This window comes from Aquarana catesbeiana, linkage group LG03 (genome assembly GCF_042186555.1).
Source record: "Aquarana catesbeiana isolate 2022-GZ linkage group LG03, ASM4218655v1, whole genome shotgun sequence".
In the NCBI taxonomy this organism is placed as follows: domain Eukaryota; kingdom Metazoa; phylum Chordata; class Amphibia; order Anura; family Ranidae; genus Aquarana; species Aquarana catesbeiana.
The window spans coordinates 269,424,865-269,449,661 of NC_133326.1; the positions used below are offsets into that span (position 1 = coordinate 269,424,865).

The following is a 24,797-nucleotide window of genomic DNA, read 5'->3' on the forward strand; positions in this document are numbered from 1 at the left end:
TAGAAAAATAGTGACGTGTTCAATACTTAATTTACCGGCTGTATTGACTATTGCTCTGGGTAACTGCACATTGGCACATCCAAGCATTAACGTCCATACAGGGATGGATGAGCGACTCAAGACACAAACTATCTGCTCATCCATCCCTATATGCCTATGACTCCCAGGCATATAAATCATGCTTTTTGTATACTTCATGGTATATAGTGGGAAGTGGACATACAATTATATGTTAAGGGCTTTGTTTACTTTATACTGCAGTCTTGACATATAAACCATCAGAGAACAAATTGAAAAGCTAGGGTTATATCACAAGTAAATTTTGAGTTAGACAGGGCTTTTTTTCTCAGAGAATAGGTGCAGGAATGCCACCTTTTTTCCACCCCTACCCACCTCCGAGCACCATTCCTTGATTCCACCCTCAACCCACCTCCTAGTACTGCCCTTTTAGAGAATACAGAACTAAGTATCATTTTAGGGTGCTAAGTAATTTGTATAGAATTTGGTAGTGATAACAAGAAAAGCAGTAAAATAGATCCACTGCAGCCAGTAACAATAAAGCCCCCCGCCAGGAACAACAGATCCCCCTAACAACAATGGACCACCCGCAACAAAGATTTCCCCCAAGCAACAATAGACTCCTGGCAGCAACAACAGATCTCCCCACAGCCAGCATCAATAGACTCTGTGTCAGCCCGCAATAATAGATGCCTCCCACAACAGTAGATCTCTCCCAGCAACAACTGACCCCCCCAGCAATATAAGACTCACCCCCAGCAACAGTAGGTCCCCCACCAGCAACAATAGACCCCCCTGCAAAACGAGTTCCCCTCCATCTAGAATAAATCCCCCAGCAGCCAGCATCAGTAGACCTTGCAGCACACTCCAGCACCCCTTGCCATTACATACAGTCAGTGCTGGAGATGCCAGAGCTGCGTTCCCCCACGTTCCCGCTGAAAAAATGCCATGGAGATAGATGATGCCTCCATGGGTTCTTAGTTGGTTTATATGACTAGGTTTTCATACTCCTGTAGTGTAGCGTACATTTACTCACCGTGCTCAGAAGCATGTGCAGGACCTTTTAACTCCATTTCCCACAATTTCTTGGGTTCCTGGACACGCCCAGGGAGGATGAATTCCTCAGTTTCTCTGCCTCAGAAGCTTGGTAAGGCCACACCTGATGAGGCAGATGTAATTGGGCAAATGATCTGTAGCCAAGTGAGAAATCCTCCACTGCCAAAACCAGTGTGTGGGCAGGTGGGGCGGAGCCCAGTAGCATGCAGCTGCTCCAGAAGACCCTGCAACTGCATGGCGCCCTTCCCTAATAGCTACCACAATACTTCAGTTCCAGTGGGGTGGCTTTTTGTCTGTGGGCTCCAGCTGTTTGCCTGTGTTACCAGAGCCACTCTGGAATTCACTGAGAGGAAAGCTGTTTATGAGGATAATTGCAAGTAACTGATTGTGTTCTGAACTGATTTAATGAGGTAGTTATTCTAAGTTTGACTGTCTGCTGTTATAGAGTCTTATAGAGAGACTATGCTACTCAGCCACATGTTACCCTAATTGAGCCACAGAGATTATTGCTTCTATTGCATCTTTTTAGTAAACTGCAAGTTACAGTTACTCATTTTGTGATCATTCAATTACCTATTCTGTTAAACTCCCATCATTTATTTTCTACATTTATAATAAGGGTCAGATACAGTTACAGGGAAGTGGGAGAAATGTGGCCTTTATAGTGCAGAGTATTGCAATTAAGCGCTGGAAGCTTCTTGGATACAGCAAACGGCTTTACTTTTATGGAGAAATATTTTACATGTCTTACAGCATGGAGAAACATGAACAGGAAGCAGGAATATACCAGTACATGAACTGAGATAGACAATACATCCTGTTATATCGTAGAAAACATTAACCACTTCCCGCCCGCCCTATAGCGGATTGACGTCCGGGAAGTGGTTGTGTTATCCTGACTGGACGTCATATGACGTCCAGCAGGATAACATGCCGCAGCGCGCCCCCGGGGGCGCGCATCGCGGCGATCGGTGGAGCGGTGTGTCAGTCTGACACACCGCTACACTGATCTTGGTAAAAAGCCTCCGGCGGAGGCTCTTTACCACGTGATCAGCCGTGTCCAATCACGGCTGATCACGCTGTCAATAGGAAGAGCCGTTGATCGGCTCTTCCTCACTCGCGTCTGACAGACGCGATTAGAGGAGAGCCGATCGGCGGCTCTCCTGGCAGGGGGGGTCTGTGCTGATTGTTTATCAGCGCAGCCCCCCCTCAGATCACCACACTGGACCACCAGGGATCGCCACTAGGACCACCAGGGAAGGGGCAACATGTGGATGGCCAGGTATGTACCCCATGGCCATCCACGTGTGCCCAGTCAGTGCCAATCAGTGCCCACAAATGGGCACTGATTGGCACAATTATGTTGCAGTGATGCCCAACAATGCCACCCTTAGGGGCATCACTGCAAACAACCAGTGCCGTCAGTGCCACCCATCAGTGTCCATTCATGCCACCTGTCAGTGCCCATCCGTGCCCATCAGTGCCCATCTATCAGTGCCCATCCATGCCCATCTGTGCCAACTATCAGTGCCACCTATGAGTGCCCATCAATGCCACCTATGAGTGCCCATCAATGCCACCTATGAGTGCCCATCAGTGCCTCCTATAAGTGCCCATCTGTGCCACCTATGAGTGCCCATCAGTGCCGCTTACCAGTGCCACCTATCAGTGCCCATCAGTGCCGCCTATCAGTGCCCATCAGTGCCGCCTATCAGTGCCCATCATCAGTGCCCGTCAGTGCCACCTCATCAGTGCCACCTCATTGGTGCCACCTCATCGGTGCCCATCAGTGCCGCCGTATCAGTGCCAGTCAGTGCCCGTCAGTGCAGCCATATCAGTGCCCGTCATTGAAGAAGAAAACTTACTTATTTACAAAAAAAATTTAACAGAAACAAAGAAAAACTTGTTTTTTTTCAAAATTTTCGGTCTTTTTTTATTTGTTGCGCAAAAAATAAAAACCGCAGAGGTGATCAAATACCACCAAAAGAAAGCTCTATTTGTGGGAACAAAATGATAAAAAATTTGTTTGGGTACAGTGTAGCATGACCGCGCAATCGTCATTCAAATTGCGACAGCGCTGAAAGCTGAAAATTGGTCTGGGCGGGAAGGTGTCTAAGTGCCTGGTATTGAAGTGGTTAACTATGCACTATAATACTACAGCGCCACCTGCTGCATAGATAGGTATAATGCATACAGTATTGTCAGTTTATTTACAACTTTACATTACATGCTGTTGTTCTTTTCCAACAGCCTTTGGGGTGCTAAGGATGCTATGAGTGTGGACATATTTAATAACCATTGGAAATTATTAAGAATCAAAGCATTTCACTTGCTGGCAGGAATTTACACTATCATTAGGTGGCTGCTAAAAAATGGTGTATTTCTGGATAAGATCCCATGCACACAGGACGTTTATTTAACTCTCCTAGAAGACAGCAGCGTTTTTTGCAGAAAAAATGCCTGACAATTGTAAAAGCGTCTAAAGCTTTTACAAGATTTTACAAGCTTTTACAGACGTCAGGCTCTTGGGTGTTAAATCCTTTCATTGGCCAGAATAAATCATTTATTCTGGCCATTGAAATGGATTAAAGTGGATGTAAACCCAATGTCATCCTTTCTAAACTACTGCCATAGGGGTTATCTATAAGAATATACATGCCTCCTGCATGCATCTTTACCTGTCAAATGTCTCCCCTCTGTCTGTTATTAGACCCAAAAAACTGCAGATTCTGTGGGTGGGTCTGTTGTCTGGAGCTCGGTGGGTGGAGTCGTGATGTCAGTAGACTCCCCGCCCACCTCTACACTCCCCTTGTCAATATGCATTTTCTCCTGTGTATTTCTTACACTGAACTTCTGCTATGATCTCTAACATCCAGTGAAAAGACAGGAAAGTAACCACATGACTTCAGCATGCCAAATCATGCTGAGGTGTTGAACAGCCAGTCCTTGCAGAGCTGCTGAAGAAAGGAGTGGGAGGGAATTAAAAAATACTGCCTGTCTCTTAGGCTGGTGCACGAGATGTAAATCACCTGTCACATACAGAAAGGGAGAGTATTTGACAAAGTTTTTCTCAATTTGTCAAGATTTTTCTCACTAAACAATAAAAGAGGATTGCTCAGAGATGGATTAACTCTTTGTGGCAAGACTGGGCTCAAATGATAGGAAATCTTATACTCTACAGTATGATATAAAAAAAAATGTGAGGTTTACATCCACTTTAATGCTCAAGCACTAGCGTGTTTTGCAGCTTTTATCAGCTTCTAGCAGCCTTCCTGTCTGTGTCTTGTGAGGTTTGCCCAACACCCCCCCCCCCCCCCGGCTCCCTCTTCATATGATTTGACTGACAACAGGGGTAGCCAATGGCACTCGGTGCTCTCAGCAAAGCCTGCTTTATATGGGCACATCGCTGGATGGCGATCCGGCTCAGGTCAGTATATGGGGGGGGGGGGGGGGGTGAGTTGGCAATATACACACTGAAACATTTTAACTTTATCACATGAGTCTAAAGGTATGCTAAGTGGGTAAGGTCAGCTAGGTATGGCAATAAATGGTCTGATTCTACCACTGACCTGATGATTCAATCTAATGTTAGGTATAGATCAGGCTTTATAAAGGCTAACCTAAGATTTGGCAACTAATTATAGAGTTTTTTCAACTTGCAAGAAAATCTATAAGTAAAGGAAAGAAATCAGTAGGCAGGCAGTTATATCTCAGCCTTTTACTCCAATGAAGATGCGCTGTTTATAGCTAGCCTAAAGCAGGCTGTATACTAGTAGATTTTTTTGTGAATGTTTTTCATTTTAAGAACGTTTCTTCAATTTTCAAATCATTAGTTGGGACAAATCAACATTTGCTTTCAACCGCAGTGACAAGAAAATTCAAAGGAGCACAATATAACAATATAACATCTTTAATGAACACATTTCTAACAGTGTGTGTCGTTTTATTTCAGCAATGTCCATTTACTCTAAAATGAAATGTTATAAGCAAGCCAATGACATTTTGTACGACAGTCCTCAAGCCGTACGAGCGTTCATTCGAAAATCTACTAGGGTATATCCAGCTTTAGATAGATAAAAATTCAAACATGTACATTGTTGGCTAGAGAAGTATTTAAGAGTGACATCCAGAGGCTTTATGGGTTGTGCATGAGCTGTTTTTCTTCAAAATGTGGTAGTTTGGACAGTATAAAAACATAGATGTTCACACATTCCATAAACTGTTGCTTAAATCCTGCTATTCCTATGTTTTTTCACTAAAACTGAAGGCCAAAATTGTGAAGGTTTCACGTCCTGCTACATTTCATTTCAAAACACCAAGCTGCAAAGAAAACTTATTTCTAACCTCTGCATAGATTGTGTCCTGATAAAAGGCAAAGGTGCTGCTACCTCTAAAATCCCATATGAATAGGATGAGATCCAGAAACCTGTGCCCAGACTCACGTGGTACTTGCTCTTAGTTCAGTGAAGAAGTGAGAATTCAGCACCAACGCATATTGGATACAAAGGAATCATTTTATTTCTCTAACAAGACATACAAAGAATCAATTCCTTGTAAAGGATTGAGGTGTTTCAGCCTCTTGTGGACCTGGATCTGCATTCCAATTGATGCACCACCCTTTTTGCAGTCTTTTATCTTTTTTATATGTGTTCTCCCCCCCCCCACCATTTTCTCTTCTCCATTTCTTTTTTGGGTACACATTTTGCATTTTTTGGGATTTCTATATTGGTGTGTGGTTCTACCAAAAGAATGGCATGACTTGTAATTAACAAATGCATGGATTCAATTGTCTTTTGGATTGCCCTGCCTCTTTTTTGTTTGTTGCAGCCGTGGGTCATTGTATGTTATTTTATTATGACTAAGGCCCCCACAAGAGGCTGAAATGCATCAATCTTTTACAAGGAATTGATTCCTTTTTATGTCTTGTTGAAAAATAAATAGATTGTGTCCTGGATTTACTGTAACTGTTAACTTTACTGTAACGTACTGTAACAAGCTGCCAAGATAACGCATTTCAAAAATCTGTGTAGATTGTGTCCTGCATTTAACCATTAACCTTACTGTAACATTAGTGGCACCCTCACAGGGTGGGTGCAGTCGTAATTTTGAAGCTATTGATTATCAGTGGGTCTGTAGCCGTTTTTGTTTTGCTACATATATATCATACAGTCTTCAGGCACCAAGCATGTCTCCTTGTTTTAAAAAGCCAAGCACATAAAATACCACAATTGAACATTACACTTATCAAGCAGGCATGATCCAGCTGCCCTATTTCCCCTAGAAGGGCAGAATTCTCTATAAATCGGAGCATTCAACATGGCTGGAGACTTCAGGTTCATGTATATAGGGCAGGAGGGGAAATTCAGAAAGACACTGTTGATGGGACTTATTTTGGCTGCAATGAAAACTTGATGGTAGTTGTATCTCTTCACATCCCTATCCAAAATCCCAAAACAAAATTTAGGCTAGAATTACGCTTTAATTCTAACATAAATGTAAAACAGCACGCAACAGGTACAGATACAAAAATCACCCAACCAGCATTGTACACAGTAGGACACTTTGTCATATGCACCAATGCTAAGCTCTTACCCCATGTATAGAGACATACAGTACCTGCTCCCCATTCACACCTGAGACCTCATAACACTAATGAGTCACATGACACCGGCGAGGGAAAATGGGTAATTGGGCCCAATTTGGACATTTTCACTTAGGGGTGTACTCACATTTGTTGCAAGTGGTTTAGACATTAATGGCTGTGTGTTGAGTTATTTTGAGAGGACAGCAAATTTACACTATTATACAAGCTGTACACTTGCTACTTCACATTGTAGCAAAGTGTCATTTCTTCAGTGTTGTCACATGAAAAGATATACTGTAATAAAATATTTACAAAAATGTGAGGGTTGTACTCACTTTTATGAGATACTGCATGTACATACACTATACATATCTTTGTATAGAGTAAAAGACTTTATTCACTTTATTTTTATCTGATATATACGCAAATACTCTGTGTACATCATGAACACACCTCACCATAATAAGGGAGAGCCTAAATAAATTCCAAGCAAAGGAAGCAACCTGTAATAAAGAATCTGCCATCTTACCCTGGGGAGCCAACTTGCGTTGACAAGGGACCTGCCATCTCACTGCAAACAGCTCCCATCCCAGCTGCCATGCTTCCATTTCCATGTTCTCTACATACATACATGAAAAGAACAGAATAAATTGAAGCAAGTTACTGAAACAGGGAATGCTAACCCATTGGACATATGTTCAATATACAGACCTTAAAGTAGAACTAAAGTTAAAAAAATATATATAAATAAAAAAAACATTAACAGGCAGGCTCTTTATTACAATGTCTCCTCTGCAATAAAAAAAAATGTTCACAATCCTCCAAAGAATGTACACAGAGTTGCATATGTGCATTTTTTTTTTAATTTCTGGCACGGTACCAGCGTGTTGGGATGAATGACTCCCACTCATGCACAGGAGTGATATCACCCTGCAAAGGCCAATCAAGATGGCCAAAGACCTGGGACCTCCTCAGTGTGGGTCTGTTGGAGCATACTGTAGGTGAGTATTCTTGCCTTTGGGTTAAGTAGGTAAAATATTTTGTTAAAATACCCTATAAAGTGCATCCCAATAAAGGATATCCAATTCTTTTGATGGAGTAGGGGATGGTTAAAAACCATTAGGGCCCGTTCACATCAGCTGTGCTAGAACGCGGCCACTGGTTTGCAGTAGGGTGACAGTGGTGCGGGCAACGATGCATTGCACTGTTTACTTCTTTTTTAAGGATACTTTATTGAAATGTCACAATGTGACATCTTATTAAGTTCTATTGGCCGCAACACCATGTGAGGTGGTGGATTGCATCGCAGGGTGCTGTACCCAAAAAAGTACTTCATGCTGTATTTTTTTTCAGCACACACCACTGCAATACATTGGTGTGAACTGGCCTTGCAGGAGACAAACATTGCTTTGTCTAGCAATGGGAATGAGCTGTAAAGAGCTGCCCAGCGCAGTCTTACCACACTTAGTGTGAATGGACCCTTACAGCCTATATTTTGCTCTCTGTGTTTTGTGGGGATATAAAAATAAAGTGGCATCTACCTAGCAGTGAAACAGACACAAATAAAAACCTGACAGGTTTTCTAACGCTGACCAAAAAAAAAAGAAAAATTGGCTTTCGATACACTCCAACTGGAGCACTGAACCAAACAAAGGCTGGCATGACACTTTTTAATAATACCCCCTTCATTTTAGTAATACAGTTCAGCTATATAAATGCCCTTAACTAAACTGGGTCTGGCATATTAAAAAAAAAGGATGCAAATACAGAATTATTTTAATTCAGATTAAACAAATATATTTAAAATTGTGGTTTTAGAGAGCAATATAGTATAACATACAAGCTTCCTCTGGTTTGAAAATGAAAGAGAGAAAAAAATACGCCAGTGGCTCTCTGGAAATTGTAAGACTAATGAGAGAGACAATTTATAGACAATGTCATCATCCTTTAAGAGGCAGGTGTACAGAACACTGAAGAAGAGACCTCAGAAGAGCAAGCAGCAAGGTATGAGTACAGAAAGACTTCTCTGCATTGATTTATTGTTTTCTCTGAGTTAATGTTACATTGAACATAGGGTTTAGGATCAAATGACAGGTAAGATCTCCTCTTTCAGAATAAGTATACATAAGGTAGTTGTTTCTTTTTTAGCCACGCTTTCTTAAGATGCTAGTGCCATGTTGCGCAGGTAAATGTGATGTGATAGAAACATTTATGGAAGCTACCTTGGATACAGTAATATATATATATATATATATATATATATATATATATATATATATATAATAAAATGTATACCTAATCTGTATAGCCATGGGTGGTGCATGTCACTGATCTTTTCCTGGAGTATATTGCTAGTCAATTTACAGTATATAGAGTGCTTTATGAATCATTTTGAGTGTATTGATTTTACAATAGTTGAACCTAAAGTAGCCATCGTGTGACTCATAGGCAGACGTATGTTAACCTTATGCTGCAGTTAAAATGGACCTTCACCTATTGCTGTCTGTGCCCTTGTTGAAGAGATTTTACCTCACTTCCAACCCTCACTAGTGCTTACTGAAAGAGGTGTTTGCATTACACATGATTCCTCATCTGCTGTAACAGATAGACAATAGAAGGATTTGCCCACACTTTCCTCCCTGTGACAACAATAGTTGGGAAATTTTGCCAGGGGAGAGGCTGACAGCAGTACCTGACATAAATTAAAACCCTCCCAATTATCAAAAATAAAACAAGTTTACACTGGAATTTCACTTTACCTACCTAAACTAGACAACATGGTGCATATACTTTAGCTTTTCTCAATCTTTTTACCCCCAAACAATTCTTAAAATAATATTCAGGTCTCAGGGAACTCCTGATAAAATTAATTTATCAGAGGTCACTGGGAAAAATAACCCTTATTTGGGTAGCCATTGAGACGAAGACAAGCCAAAAAGATTATTGATTTGCTGATGGCTCTTGTAAGTGGTGTTGGACCCATAACTAAGCAGGCACCATCAGATAGGACGTTAGTCAGGCACAGCTGAGAGAGCCCCTAGAAAACTCTGTAGGAACCATGGTTGAGATTGACTGATCTACCTAAAACGAAAATGTTGCTGTTTTTGTGTTTTTACTGCATTAATTGCATATGCTTGGTACTGTACTGTACTCATCCACAATATAGAGTAGCACTTTTACACCAAACATCTGTTCACATGCAATTGAAACTAAGCAAATTACTAAGTTCCTCCTAAATATTTCTTGAAGTGCCACTAATAGGTCATGTTTTGATGAAACCATGGCATATATTGTTTAAGTATAAACCTGTACTGTTAAAAAAAAAAATGTTATTTCATTAGCATAGAAAAAAAAATCTGGGGATCTGCAAGGAATTCCCTTGATTTGCAGGGATTTCTTTCCACTTCCTGTTTGGCTATGGGACAGGAAGTGAAGGGAAACCTCCACAATGGGGCACAGATGGCGAAAACAAGTCTGACAGGGGTTATACCCTTCCTTACTCTATCCAAAAAAATAAAAATAAAAGTTTTGCCTATAGTTCTAGTTTTAGTACCACTGTATACCCAACCAAAATAAGAAAATAATGTTCCTCTCCACTCACCTACACTGAGTTCCAGTTGATCCATGCTAAGTATATTAATCCCTACAAGTAAAAAGTATAGTTAAAAGGAGGAACATAAAGGATGCCATTGCTAATCTTCTGAATATGTTAGAAGCATTTCAGAGACATGTCAGAAATGTGATACATTTGTTCTAGACTGATGCAAAAAGGTGAAGCCAGTGCTTTTGCATGGCAACCAGGCAGCTAGAATTCTCAGGGCAGGTCAGTAATGACAGCTTCATTTGGGCTCAGTACAGATGTCCTGTAAGGGTCAGAAAAGTTCAACCAGAATTTATACTGTCAGACGTTATTCAGTTATTGTACATTCTTCCATCATGTTATCTATACAGCTATATTCAATATATAGAACGAAAGAATTTCTGCTTCCTTCATCTATTTTTATTACAATGTGGAATGCAGTGTTGTTTTACATTCTTTTTATTACATTTAGAAAAAAAACATAACAATACAATCAAAAACAATCAAAAACACACAAAAACGCAGGTAGTATTCCTAAAATAAGCATCAGAAAAAACATTAAAAAGTCCAGAGGGGCTCCATACCCCACCATATGCATACAGTGCCTTGAAAAACTATTCATACCCCTTGAAATTTTCCACATTTTGACATTTTACAACCAAAAATGTAAATGTATTTTTTATTGGGATTTTATTGATAGACCAACACAAAGTGGCACATAATTGTGAAGTGGAAGGAAAATGATAAAGGTTTTCAGGTTGTATAATTGCTAGCTTTCATTACATGGAAAGCTGGTACAAACCCTACACTTTTAAACATGCATACCTTTTCCTGTCTTCCTCCCGACGCCGGTATAAAGTCCACCTGATCTCTCTATACAGACCCTTCATACTCCCCCTCCCCCCAAAAAAGGGGGGGGGATTAAACCCCCAAAGGAAAAGCCACTATAACAGAACTAACCAAAAAGTGTGCAAACTATTTTTCTATTAAGAGGGAAGTACCAGGGGGGTCCCTATGGCTACCCAACTGATTCTACCCATCATATCCTATTTTGTGCTCTCTTTCCCTCCCACCCCCTTTCTCACCCACCTATTGACCCATTCCAGCCCAGTTTGGGCATTCTATTTCAATAAACATATTCCCTATACCAAGGAGAAGAAAAAAAAAAAAGTACAGAATGATGTCCTATAAGGGTCAGATAAGTTCCACCAGAATTTATACTGTTAGACATTATTCATTTATTGTACATTCTTCCATCATATTATCTATACAGCTATATTCAATATATATTAAGAAAGCATTTCTGTTTCCTTCAACTATTGTTTATTACAATGTTGAACTCAGTGTTGTTTACAAGGCCACCAGGTAAGTACAGAAGTATACAGGTATGAATGGTACTACTAGAGTAAACATGGTGACTAGCTCTTCCACCGTAACTGATGATCTGAATTCTAGAATACCATGACTTGTGTGAACATTCATTAAATAGAAGAAGGATTTCTAAAACAGCAGATTGGTTGTTGGCATTGAGTTCCTAAAGGCCGATGGGAGGAAGAGATTGCATATGGCTACCATGGTGACTGATCCTGCATGAAATATGTAAATAGATACGGAATCAATAGAGCTGTTTTGAGGATAGGAAATGGAAACACAGATCATAAACAGTATAGTTGTGTCTAAAGAACTGAATGTTTCACCAAGGGATTTGTTTTGTTTTTCAGATGTTGAAAATGGATGTAAACAAGCTGAACACAACATTGCTCCGGAAGTTTCGTCAGGGAGTTGCTGCAGCTTTAGGCTTGATGCCACAGCAAGTACACATCAATCGGCTCAATGTAAGTGGACTGATCGCTGTAGTCGTAGGTGTATTAGTCGTTAGTTGCTTTCTGTTCAGAATAAATGTGTTTTACAATTTGCACATCCTTCTTTTTTAGCCTGTTGTAATTAATTATCTACAAGTGTTCTGTATGGCTTTTAATTATTTTTTCAGTGATGTATGACTACTGGAATCCCTTGGCTCTTTTTGGGTTTTATGTCATGAAGTAGTAACTTTCACCTGTTCGGGGGAATTTAGAAACTAGTCATTTTCTTTAAACTTGATTAGCTATTTAAAATGAACCCGGATTACGGTGAAAATTGTTTTTAGTGCTAAATCAAACTTATTAAAGCGGGGGTCCACCTATCTATCGTTTTTTTTTTTTTTAGTTCATTCACAAACTTTTCTTCTCAGCATTACATACTCACATATTGCGTGTAATATGTCCGCCTGTGTCAGATTTCGTCGGAAAGAATAACTTATATTATTCACTGCAGGCGGTTTCCATCTTCATTGTGGGCATTTGAAGCCCACAAGCATTTATTTCCTGGATGTGGTGAATGCTGTGCTCCTAGCATTCACCGCTCGTTCCTGCACATGCTCAGTGGCATCCTGGGAAGCCTGAGACTAGCTCCCAAGATTCTGTGCGGAGTCTGGGAGAGGCTAGAAACACGCCTACTCCCACGGGAGGAGAACCAGGAAGTGCAAAGAAGAATAGAAAAATAAAAGGTAATTACGGCGATTTAAATTTTTTTAAACGGCATGTCAGCATCTAGGCAAGGAAGAGAATACATACAGATATTGTTAAAAATTTGGGTGGAACTCCGCTTTAAGTATAAAACAGTATGTAAGCCTCCGCTATTTCATTACTTATAATAAATTACCAGCAACAGCATAAATTACTACATAGAACAGCTTGTTTCCTTTGCAGTGGTTTTATGTCAACACCTATTCACCAGGTGTACTTTACAAAGATCATAGTAACATTATAATTTTTATTCACCACATTAATTGTTTGGACAGTTTAGGGTTTAAGTGATACATTTTACTGCCCACTTATGTTATTATTAATAAACCCACAACAGTAAAATCAGTCTGTATACGCAGTAAAGCATTCTTATTATACCCACTTTGGAACCTAATGGGTTAATCCTTTGCATTGTGTAAAAAGGCTGTTTGATCCTGTCTTCTCTGATCCTCCTCTTCTTTTACTGTCCCCAATCCATCTGCTGATAGTACAGAGCCTTGGAGACACTCTGTACATGCTCAATTTGATGTGTATTGCTAGAGATTCCTTTTTTTGGGGGAAGGTGCACGTGATCAGTGCAGGGCCAATCAGCACTGTCCAGACAGAGGGTCAGGGGTCATGCAGCCTCACACGGCAGTCAGAGGAGAATGAAAACTCCTCCAACAAGCTTTAACCAGTGCTTTGCCAGACAATGATATAAGTCACAAGACCGCTATATACTGTTGATGAGAAAAGGCATTTAGCAGTTTGTACTTACTAAAATAATTGCATTTCCATGTTCTGAGTACTGTGGGGAGACCAGTTATAGTGAATGCAGGGTCCTGGGTTAAGTACCGTATTTATCGGCGTATAACACGCACCGGCGTATAACACGCACCCCAATTTAGGAGGGAATTTTAAGGTAAAAAAACTTTTAGGAGGGAAGTTGAAGGGAAAAAAACTTACATTTAAATGCCCATCATTGCAGCCTTGTCAGTGCAGCCTTGTCAGTGCAGCCATGTCAGTGCAGCCTTCCCCAGTGCAGCCTCCCCCAGTGCAGCCTTGCCCAGTGCAGCCTTCGATCCCCTGTCTTCAAAATCGCCGACCGCGATTTGAAAATGGCGCCGCCGGCGCCGAAATACACAGAGCCGGTCCTCGGCTCTTTCCGGCGGCTCTCTTTCACTTTCGGCTCCACTCGTAGTCCCGAGCGGAGCTATCCGAACCTAGCCGAGTAGATTCGGATAGCTCCGCTCGGGACTACAAGTGGAGTCGAAAATGAACGAGAGCCGCCGGAAAGAGCCGAGGACCGGCTCTGTGTATTTCGGCGCCGGCGGCGCCATTTTCAAATCGCGGTCGGCGATTTTTGAGTTGTGCAGTTCGGGATCGGCGTATAACACGCACCTGCGACTTTCCCCTGATTTTAAGGGGAAAAAAGTGCGTGTTATACGCCGATAAATACGGTAACACTTTAAGTTAGGCAATATAGATATTATATCAAGATAACAAAGACCCATTCTTCTGAAGAACTTTTTATTCTCATTATCCTGAAAGCTTGCATCTTTAATAACTTACGTTTGTCAATAAAGGGTATCACTTAAACTCCAAACTTCCTGCATCACATTATAATATAAAAAAAAAAAAAAATAAAGAACATGCCTACTTGCATACAACATGCTGTTGGTTGGATTTACTAAGGACAAATAGACTGCACCTTGCAAGTGCAATTACTCCAGAGCTTAGTAAATAAAGTGAAGCTTCACCTTGCAAAGAATACCCAATCACAAGCAAGGAAAATAAAAAAAACAGCATTTTTGCTTGCATATGCTTGAATGATGGAAGTCAGCAGAGATCCTCCTCATTTACTAAGCTCTGGGGCAACTGCACTTGCAAAGTGCACAGTCTGTTTGCCTTCAGTAAATCAACCCTAGTATGTGTGGAAGAGCACTCATCCACTTTATCTAAAAATTCCTGCATCACTGCCAATGTGCACATGCGAGCTGTGTAATAGTCTGTAATGTGCAATTCAACATAACCATATTTCTAATACTTACATGTCTTTTCTGAGATCATCAACTGAGGATGGCTATATCTACTCAAGTGTGTTCATACAGGACGTTCCATAGGGAGCAAACATTATATATCATATAGAGTGTCTGGATCCTAACTGCCTGTTTATTGCCCCCCACCTTTACCAGCTGTCTGATACCTTTTTCAGCTTTCCCTTCCTCCTCCATGATAAGCAAATATGTTACCCAAGAACAATTCAGGCAGTCTGGTCTAATGTATCCTCTATTTTTGGCCTACAAAATAATGGACCCTAACAAACTAAATATAAGGACTATAACGGTATCCAATTTTTATAAAAAAAATATTTATTATATATACATATCAAAAAACATAAAAACACACAAAAACTGCACATAATAAATAATGAACATAACTAAAACCATCTAGTACTCCTTGAATACAGGTTCTTGGTGGCTCTGCTCCCCTATGGTGGAGCACAGTGATTTGCTGAAATTTCAACGCAGTTTGCGTTTCGCAGCAGATAACCCTCTTCTTCAGGAAAAGTTTCAACAAGAACACCCACAGTTAATAGTCAACAACATCAAAATAGAAACACATTGAATGGTCCTCCTACAAATGGTCATTGTCACCCATGTAATGTCACAGGGCGGTCCTCCTCGTTTTACAAGATAGTCAATCGTATAGTGTGCACCTAGTGATATACAAGGTATTAAATTAGGTAGGTAAAGAGATTCCCATCATGTCTTTCCTCAGATCAGCATGGAGGGAGAAAGATTCTATTTTTTGGCCTACAATGCATTACCTTTGTATATACTGTTAAAGAATTATCAATAAAGGATGCATTAAAAAGTCTATGTACTGACAAAACATTTGTTTTTAGTTTTGGAAAGAGGATAGGAGAGGTAGACCTTCTGCCTAGTTTATATTACTGCAGTGCCCTCAGTGGGAAGATTCACCCTCTCAGTTTGTCTTGTGACCAACGCCACTGGCAGAGAAAGTAATGGAAAATCCAAAATGTTATGCCCTGTACACACGGTCGGACATTGGATTTTTTCCGATGGATGTTGGCTCAACCTTGTCTTGCATACACATGGTCCCACAAAGTTGTCGGAAAATCCGATCGTTCTGAACACGGTGACGTAAAACACGTACGTCGGGACTATAAACGGGGCAGTAGCCAATAGGTTTAGTCTCTTAATTTATTCTGAGCATGCGTGGCACTTTGTGCGTCGGATTTGTGTACACACGATCGGAATTTCCGACAACAGATTTTGTTGTCGGAAAATTTTATACAGTAGCAAGCTGTCAAACTTTGTGTGTCGGAAATTCCTATGGAAAATGTGTGATGGAGCCTACACACGATCAGAATTTCCGACAACAAGGTCCTATCACACATTTTCCATCGTAAAATCCTATCGTGTGTACAGGGCATTACAGTTGGGAGGTGAGGAGAATCTTCCCATGGGGACACCGGTTCTTTAGAAAACTATTCCCCTCACTTTTGAATGATTTCCTCTTACATTGTGTTGTGTCTCTGGGACAGAAAATGAGAGGAAATCTCCCCAATGGAATACTGACAGCAAAAAGAGAAAAAACTGACAACCCTTCCCTACTCACCTTTGCTTCCAAAAAAAGGACTTAAAAACAAGTAATAAACACATAAAGAAATGTATAAAGTAGCTGATCTTTTTATTAAAATAAATAAATCAGCCTTTTTGTTCACAAACGTTTTCATGTGTGAATGCCTTGGTATGTTCACTTACATGCACTCTGATGCATGGAGAACACATATTACTTTTTTTAATGCAGATGAGTGAGTCCTATATGTATGGCATCTATAGATGGGTGCCAGTAATTGCTTGCAGCAGCTGACATAAACTCTTCCAGACTGTATGCATCACTTTTACAATCACAATAGAACAATCCACGAGCATCATTGTTTTTATGCAGTATCTGGGGATCACTGATATCTGGATTTGTTAGGTTTTTATGACATGACACACAGAAACAGTCATTTACTCTATTAGAAAGTATGTAGATAAATATGTGTTGCTACATTTAAATGGGGCAACACAGAATACCAGTGCAATACATATTAATACACTAAATTAATGAGCAAGACCATTCAAAATATTCTAAATACAGTATATCAAGCAATCAGGTTTTCTCTTTTAATGGATCTTGCTACAGAAACATGGAATCTAATTACTGTTCTCTGCATTTATTTAAGGTTGCACATTTTAAATAAGCCTTATAGTGCAGTAACATACATTGGTGAAAGACATTTCTTGGATTATGTATGTGCTGCCATCCTTCCTTCCTGTAGGGAGAAATGACAGTTCATACACTTGTTCTGCGTGCTTCAAGTAGTAGATGTATTGAAGGTTCGAGCTAAACGTACGTTCGGCCTGAACATTTGCTGTTTGGACTTTTGTGCATGAACAAGACACCTTCCTGCTGTCAGGGGTTACTAAGGTAGCAACAGGTGCCTACACCCACCACATTCTTAGCAGCCACTGACATCACATAGCCCTTTCAATTACATGGCAGGGAATCCCCAGCATGACATGCAAAGGGGTGGGGATAGGGTGTTAAATCATTGCCTAAATATGACCACATGGCCATATTTGAGCAAAGAGATTGACCATACATGGTCATGGCCATATGATTTCACCACTATTCCTGCCTCTTCCCTTACATTGCAGATAACAGCTATAATTCGGGAATGGTCATTATCACATTTGGGTTGTTGGGGTACTTTCTTCAGTGGACATCGGCAACGTGATTGATGGTATATTCACATTGTAGAACATTTTGGGGGATTTTTAACCGCTGCAATACCAGGCACTTTCACCCCCTTTCTGCCCAGGCCAATTTTCAGCCTTTAGTGCTGTTGCACTTTGAATGACAATTGCACAGTCATGCAACACTGTACCTAAATGAACTTTTTATCATGTTTTTTTAGATAATGTAGATACAGCTTTCTTTTGGTGGTATTTAATCAACACTGGATTTTTTTTATCTTTTTGCTAAACAAACGAAAATAGACAGAAAATTTAGAAAAAATGTTTTTCAAAGTTTCTGTTATAAAATTTTGCAAATAAGTAGGTGGCTGTAGGTAATTTTTCTTCTTCATTTTTCTTCTTCATTGATGTGGGCTGATGAGGCTGCGCTGATGGGCACTGATGAGGCCCTATTATTATTATTGCCCTATTTATTCCAACCTCTATATCGCTTATGAGCAAATACACCATAATTGGTCCCAGGACAGAGCCCTGTGGTACTCCTCTCACAATGCTAGACCATTCATAAAGTATGCCATTATTACCACTCTCTGGGCAGCCTCCTGCAACCAGGTTTTCATCTAGGTACATATCATTTTATCAATGCAAAATATGTTAATTTGTAAATTATCTGTTTATGGGGTACTGTATCAAATGCCTTAGTGAAATTTACATACACCACATCCAACGACCTTCCTCTATCTAAATTACAGCTCCTCATAGAATGTTAAACGGTTGGTCTGGCAAGAACAGCCTTTTATAAATCCACTTCAAATATTGACTATTTGCATAAACTTAATGTAATTGTCAATAAAAGCCTTTGACACTAAATGCTTGTAATTACACTTCATATATATATATATATATATATATATATATATATATATATATATATATATATATATATATATATATATATATATATATATATAATAGTAACATCTGAAAAAAGATCTAAAAACACTGAAGCAGCAGACTTTATGAAAATTAATATTTGTGTCATTTTCAAAACTTTTGGCTACGGCTGTACAGGTACAGAATGACAATGGCCGCCCCTGTCCACCGGTGTTTCATCGCCAATCATCTCTTCCAAGCCACATGTAATCACGCCATGTGCAATTACATGCATATCCCCATAGACTGGTGTGGACGATGTCAGCCTATCATGCATGTCAGCTGACCGTACTGTAACTATCCATCTGCTGGACTCTTAAAATGCATGTGAATGAGGCCTAAACCTTACCCATTTGATCAAAAATGATTTAAAAATGTGAATAGGGTTCCACATTAACATTATAAACAGATAACTGGTCTTCTTTAAAAGGGTCTGATGGTGTGGATGAACTTGACCTGACTTATAAACACACACTAATGTAACTGTCAGTTGTTGGGAAATGTTTTGTAAGTGTAACTTTTGAATTTACAGTAACCAGAAGTAGTCAGTGTATGTGTGGGTAATTCTTGCTGGCTTTGAAGTGTGAAGTAAGATAGGAAGTTCAAACAGTTTTCTTTTTCACCCAGGGAAAGAAGAACTGCGTTGAGCTCTTTATTTCTCCACTAAACAAAAAGATAGGCGTCCCAGATGCTCTTCCATCTGCAGAGGTTCTTCGGTCACTCAACCTACATACCCTACACCAAAGATTGTCCCATTTTGGAATAACTGAGGTCTCCCCAGAGGTAAGCCTATTATTTAGTAAAGGTAAAGTACATTATTTCATTTATAATGAAGAGAAAAAAAGTATATTCAAGTTTCCAAGATGCCTTCTTTATGCTGAATGACAAATACTACTTATATGTGTTGTGTCCCTGAAAGCATCAACAAATTTGTAACAGTGATGGTTCACCACAACTGCATAAGGCTAGGGATTTTGGGTTCTTGCTAGCCATTATGGGTCTGATGTTCCAGAACTAGAGAACAGAAAAGTGTCTGTGTTGACCAATAACTCGTTCGATTTTAGCTGTCATTTCTAGCACAGGTTTGGAAATAAAACTGATACTTGATTGGAGGCTATATGCATTTTTTTTCCTCTCTGGTTCAGATTGTGTACGGTATGACATGTGGTTACAGCATGTGCTTGTGGTTAACTAATGAATGGTTTAAAGGAATGCTCTTATTTTTAAAACTTTCAGTAGCAGAAGAAACTAGAGAATATTACATTTGTACGTGGATTAAATACAATAAACATATCGTAGAGGTAGTTAATCTTACCAGATCTTAAAATTTCATCCACACCTCAATATGTGGAAATTCACTCTCTTTTGGTTTAGGAATAAACAGGATTGAAGGGGGGCCCTTGTGCTAAAAATTAGTGTGCTTGCAAGATGGACTATGTCTTTGTTGGGATTTTAGTGGGAAGCCATGAATGTGGATGGGGGATCCAACCCAAGTAGCTATTGTATTCTGCCTGTGGGGAGCTTTCCCCACCAGCAGAATACAATGATCAGTGTTTGCCAGATATAGCCGACAGCACTGATCGTTCAGGAATAACGCATCACGCTGGTTGTACACAAGACTTGTGTTCAACCAGATGGATCGAAATTCAGCTTGTCCCTGCTGAACCTTCCGAATTTCAATCCATGTATGGCTGGCTTAAGTTGTGTGCAAGCCCTGAAAAGAGTACACTGTAAAGAGTACACAGTGTGCAAAAATTTACCATGCAACATATAGGGGTTGATTTACTATCCTCATCCAATAATGTTCAAACAAAAATGCTATTTTTTTCCTTGTATGAGATTGGATATTCTTTGTGAAGTGAAGCCTAAAGTGGTTATAAATCTTTACATATGCCCAGTGATTAATTGGGTGAAATGTGCAGCGCTGCACATTTCACCCAATTTGTCATTTTTGCAACTTTATCCACTGCTGTGCTGGCTGCTTTAGTTTTTTTTTTTTTTTTTTTTGAGACAGCGCGGTATATATTTGTTTATAATTTACAGATATGCCCAGTGATTAGCCTTGGGTGATATACTGTAAATAGATTAAATTCCCCCACATAAGTTGTGCCTGTTTATCTGCAGTCTTCTCAGCTTGTCTGAGCTGTCAGAAAAAAGGGGGCAGAGAGCTGAAGTTACACTCAACAGAGGTCAGTGAGGAGAGCTCTGAGAGTTGATTGGAAGGAATGGACACGCCCCCCCTTCACATCGCACAGATTGCGTGCTGAAGTTTCCTCCCCTGTCACCATTTTTCTCTTGGTGTCTGGAAAACTTGTCATGCTGTTAGCAGAGGAATGAAACAGCAGACAGAATTAAAACTTAGTTCTCTTAATTGAGACAAGTATGTACTATAGAGATATGCTTTGTTCATATTTCATGTCTAGCTTTGCAACTACTTTAACTTTATTTATCAAAAGTTCCTGAGTAACTGCACTTGCAAAATGCACAGTCTACTTGCTTTTAGCAAATTAACCCCACAATTTCATTGTGAACCAGCCCCACAGTACCATATAAGTTCTTGTGGAACACATGGTTATTCTCTATTCAGCTAGCACAACAAAATTGTTTTTTTGGAATATATACAGACATATTTGTTATCCATTGCTGCTGCTGTGCTAACTAACTGATGCTGGTGCCCCCGTCCCCCTCTGACGCACGGGGACATGACAGGGCTTCCCTGTGGCATTCCCCGTGACGCCGCAGGGAAGTCCCGTCAAGTCACCGTGTGTCAGAGGGGGGGCAGGGTCACCGGGTGGCCCCGCCCCCGTCATTTAAGAACCGTCAGAAGAAGAGAAGCGTCACGCAGCGGGAGCCTCCCTCCATGCCACCATGGATGCGGAGCGGCCCGGAGAAGAAGATGAAGAAGAGAAGAAGATGAAGAGAAGAGCGGGAGCCTCCCTCCATGCCATGGATGCGGAGCGGCCCGAGGAGAAGAAGGGAAGAAGACGCTGCGGGGGAGATGCTGGACGAGAACACCGGAGGAAGAACCAAAAGAGCCAGAAGAACCAGAAGAAGAAGAAGATGGAGGAAGAAACCGAAGGATGGTAGAAGATAGAAGAAAGAAGAAAGAAGAATCATTTAAATAAAGGAATTGTCAAAAACTGTCTCTTGTCATTTTTAACATTTTTGACAGTTATTTAGTGAAATGGTAGGGGTACTTTTGTACCCCCTTACCATTTCACACAGGGGGGAGGGCCGGGATTTGGGGGTCCCCTTGTTAAAGGGGGCTTGCAGATTCCGATAAGCCTCCCGCCCGCAGACCCCCACAACCACCGGCCAGGGTTGTGGGGATGAGGCCCTTGTCCTCATCAGCATGGGGACAAGGTGTTTTGGGGGACTACCCAATGTTGAGGGCATGTGGCCTGTTCAGGAGGGGGGGCGCTCTCCCATCCCCCCTCTTTTCCTGCGGCCTGCCAGGTTGCGTGCTCGGATAAGGGTCTATTATGGATTTTTGGGGGGACCCCACGCCGTTTTTTTATTTTTAATTTTGGCGCGGGGTTCCCCTTAAAATCCATACCAGACCTGAAGGGTTTTAAATGACTTTTTTTCCTTTGAAATGTCATTTTGCTGTCAGACTGTTCTAAACACGGGAAACATGCGCCCCTTTACAGGCATACTATAGACACCCCCAGTTACGAAATTTAAAGGGATATTACACTTTTATTGTTTCACTTTAAGCATTATTAAAATCACTGCTCCCGAAAAAAGTCCGTTTTTAAAACTTTTTTTTGCATTGATCCATGTCCCCTGGGGCAGGACCCAGGTCACCAAACACTTTTTATGACAATAACTTGCATAAAAGCCTTTAAAATTAGCACTTTTGATTATTCATGTTCGTGTCCCATAGACTTTAACGGTGTTCGCGTGTTCGAATGAATTTTTTTCCCGTTCGCATGTTCTGGTGGGAACCGAACAGGGGGGTGTTCGGCTCATCCCTAATCAGGAGGATGTTCCCTGCATTTACTCCTGTAAAAAACCCATTAAACCTAATTTTCATTAAATTCATAATTCTAATTCTGATGCTGGATCACAGGCAAGATTTGTAAAAATTCACCAGCAAAGTGCATTTTACAAGTGTAGCTCATAACTGCACACGATTGTGTTGCAAAGAGCAATATTTCATGACTCATCTGTACAGATTACACAGAGCATGTTGCTCAACCTAAATAATGTAAGAAAGGAAACCTGTACTGAGACATGCTGTATGTAGGTGCCATTACTGACCTCCTTCTGAAAATCCAGCCCTAATGCTGCGTACACACGATCGGAAATGCCGCCAGCAAAACTCCGATGAGAGCTTTTGGTGAGAAATTGCAACCGTGTGTATGCTCCATCAAACTTTTGCTGGCGGAATTCCCGCCAGCAGAAGATTGAGAGCAGGTTCTCTATTTTTCGGTTGGAAAAAGTTCCTATCCGAAAATGTGATCATCTGTATGCAATTCCGACGCGCAAAAAACACGCATGCTCAGAAACAATTCGACTCATGCTCGGAAGCATTGAACTTAATTTTCTCGGCTCGTCATAGTGTTGTACGTCACCGCCTTCTTGACGGTCGAAAGTTCAGAGAACTTTTGTGTGACCGTGTGTATGCAAGCCAAGCTTGAGCGGAATTACGTCGGAAAAAAATCCAAGATTTTTCCGACGGAAATTCCAATCGTGTGTATGCGGCATTAGAATGTCCTTGGCCTTGGCTGAGTCACTGACCTGGAACAAGCATGCATGTTCATGATTCAGAAGTTATTGAAACCACTGGATCATCATAACAGTAGCTAATATATTCAGAAGGAGGTTAGCAATGGCAGCCTTCATATTCTCTCAATTTCCACAACAGTCTATGTAAAACTTAAATCTATTTTTTTGTATGTCTGAATTCGCAATGTTTCTTACCTCCTCAGTAGCAATACTTCCTGTAGTCTGACAAGGCTAAACCACTGCCTTACAATAAGCAACAGCTTTGTCAGTCTGCCATAAAAACTTCTCTGGTTGCCCATTATAAGGTCTATCAGATGGTCAGTCCAGTGGCCAACTAAAGAAGCCCACATAACAGATTGACAACATTGCAAATAATTGCAATCTGGTAGCTAACGTTGTCACACCTGTAACAGGAAGTGGTCCTGTTACTGGCAGGATCTCTAGGATAGAAATGTCCACACAAAAAATGCATAAAAGACGGGAATTACTCAAATCTTTCTCATGCAGTGGGGCCCCCTGCTCTGCGAGAGTTAAATGCTTGTTAAATTTAGAAGGTTAAAGTGTAAGTTCACCTTTACAGAAAAATCTATATAGAAATGTATTATTGGACTGTTTCCAGAAACAGATGAATGTCTCCAAATCCCCGGTGATAGATAAAAAGAGGATAAGAGAGAGACAGTGCTTCCTTTAGGAGAATGGGATTTTTAATGGAGACGTCAACATCTGTTACTAAGGTAAACACGCAAATAGTGAGGTTTAGTTTAAGAAATTATTACATTTATTATCGCATAGTAGCATAAAAATCACATAGTCGTCATAATGTATAGACCATAAGTGATACTTGATACAAGAAACAACAACAAGATGCTTGGATATGCAGAAGGGTCGACATGTTTCGCAGATTCCTGCTTCTTCACCCCATGCATTTACAGTTTCATCTAGGTTACATAAAACATATTATTAATAACGTGATTTAAGGATCGTAAATAATCATCACTTAATTGCTTAGATGTGCGTGCTTACCCAAATTGAGTCTTCAGATGCTTCCGTGGACAGTCGTGGCATGGTACCATGCAAAAGAAAAGGCCATGAGAGGCCAGCCAGCTACAGCAACTACAGTCATGTTATTAATGATATGTTTTATGTAACCTAGAAATTATAGATGCATGCGGTGCCTTTGAAGAAGCAGGAATCTGCGAAACATGTCGGCCCTTCTGCATTTCCAAGCATCTTGTTGTTGTTTCTTGTATCAAGTATCACTTATGGTCTATACATTATGATGACTATGTGATTTTAATGCTACTATACGATAATAAATGTAATACTTTCTTAAACTAAACCTCACTATTTGCGTGTTTACCTTGGTAACAGATCTTGATGTCTCCATTAAAAATCCCATTCTCCTAGAGGAAGCACTGTCTCCCTCCTATCGTCTTTTTACAGAAAAATCTGTAGGGTGAACTTACACAGGACCCCCTCCTCACCCCCCCCCCCCCCCCCCCCAAGTCCCGCTGGTGAGGAAGAGGTCCTGTGTGAATTCACCTTACAGATTTTTCTGTAAAAGTGAACTTACACTTTAA

At 40.5% G+C, this 24,797-nt stretch overlaps 1 protein-coding gene across 1 annotated transcript in view; it reads left to right on the forward strand.

Annotated features, from left to right (window-relative positions):
• Positions 1-24,797, forward strand: part of PTPRR (protein tyrosine phosphatase receptor type R) — a 283,853-nt gene that overhangs the window by 91,118 nt on the left and 167,938 nt on the right. Inside the window, exons 3-4 of the mRNA XM_073620043.1 lie at positions 11,960-12,073; positions 19,114-19,269. Coding sequence (XP_073476144.1) covers positions 11,960-12,073; positions 19,114-19,269 — 270 coding nt within the window. The remainder of the gene's footprint in view (positions 1-11,959; positions 12,074-19,113; positions 19,270-24,797) is intronic.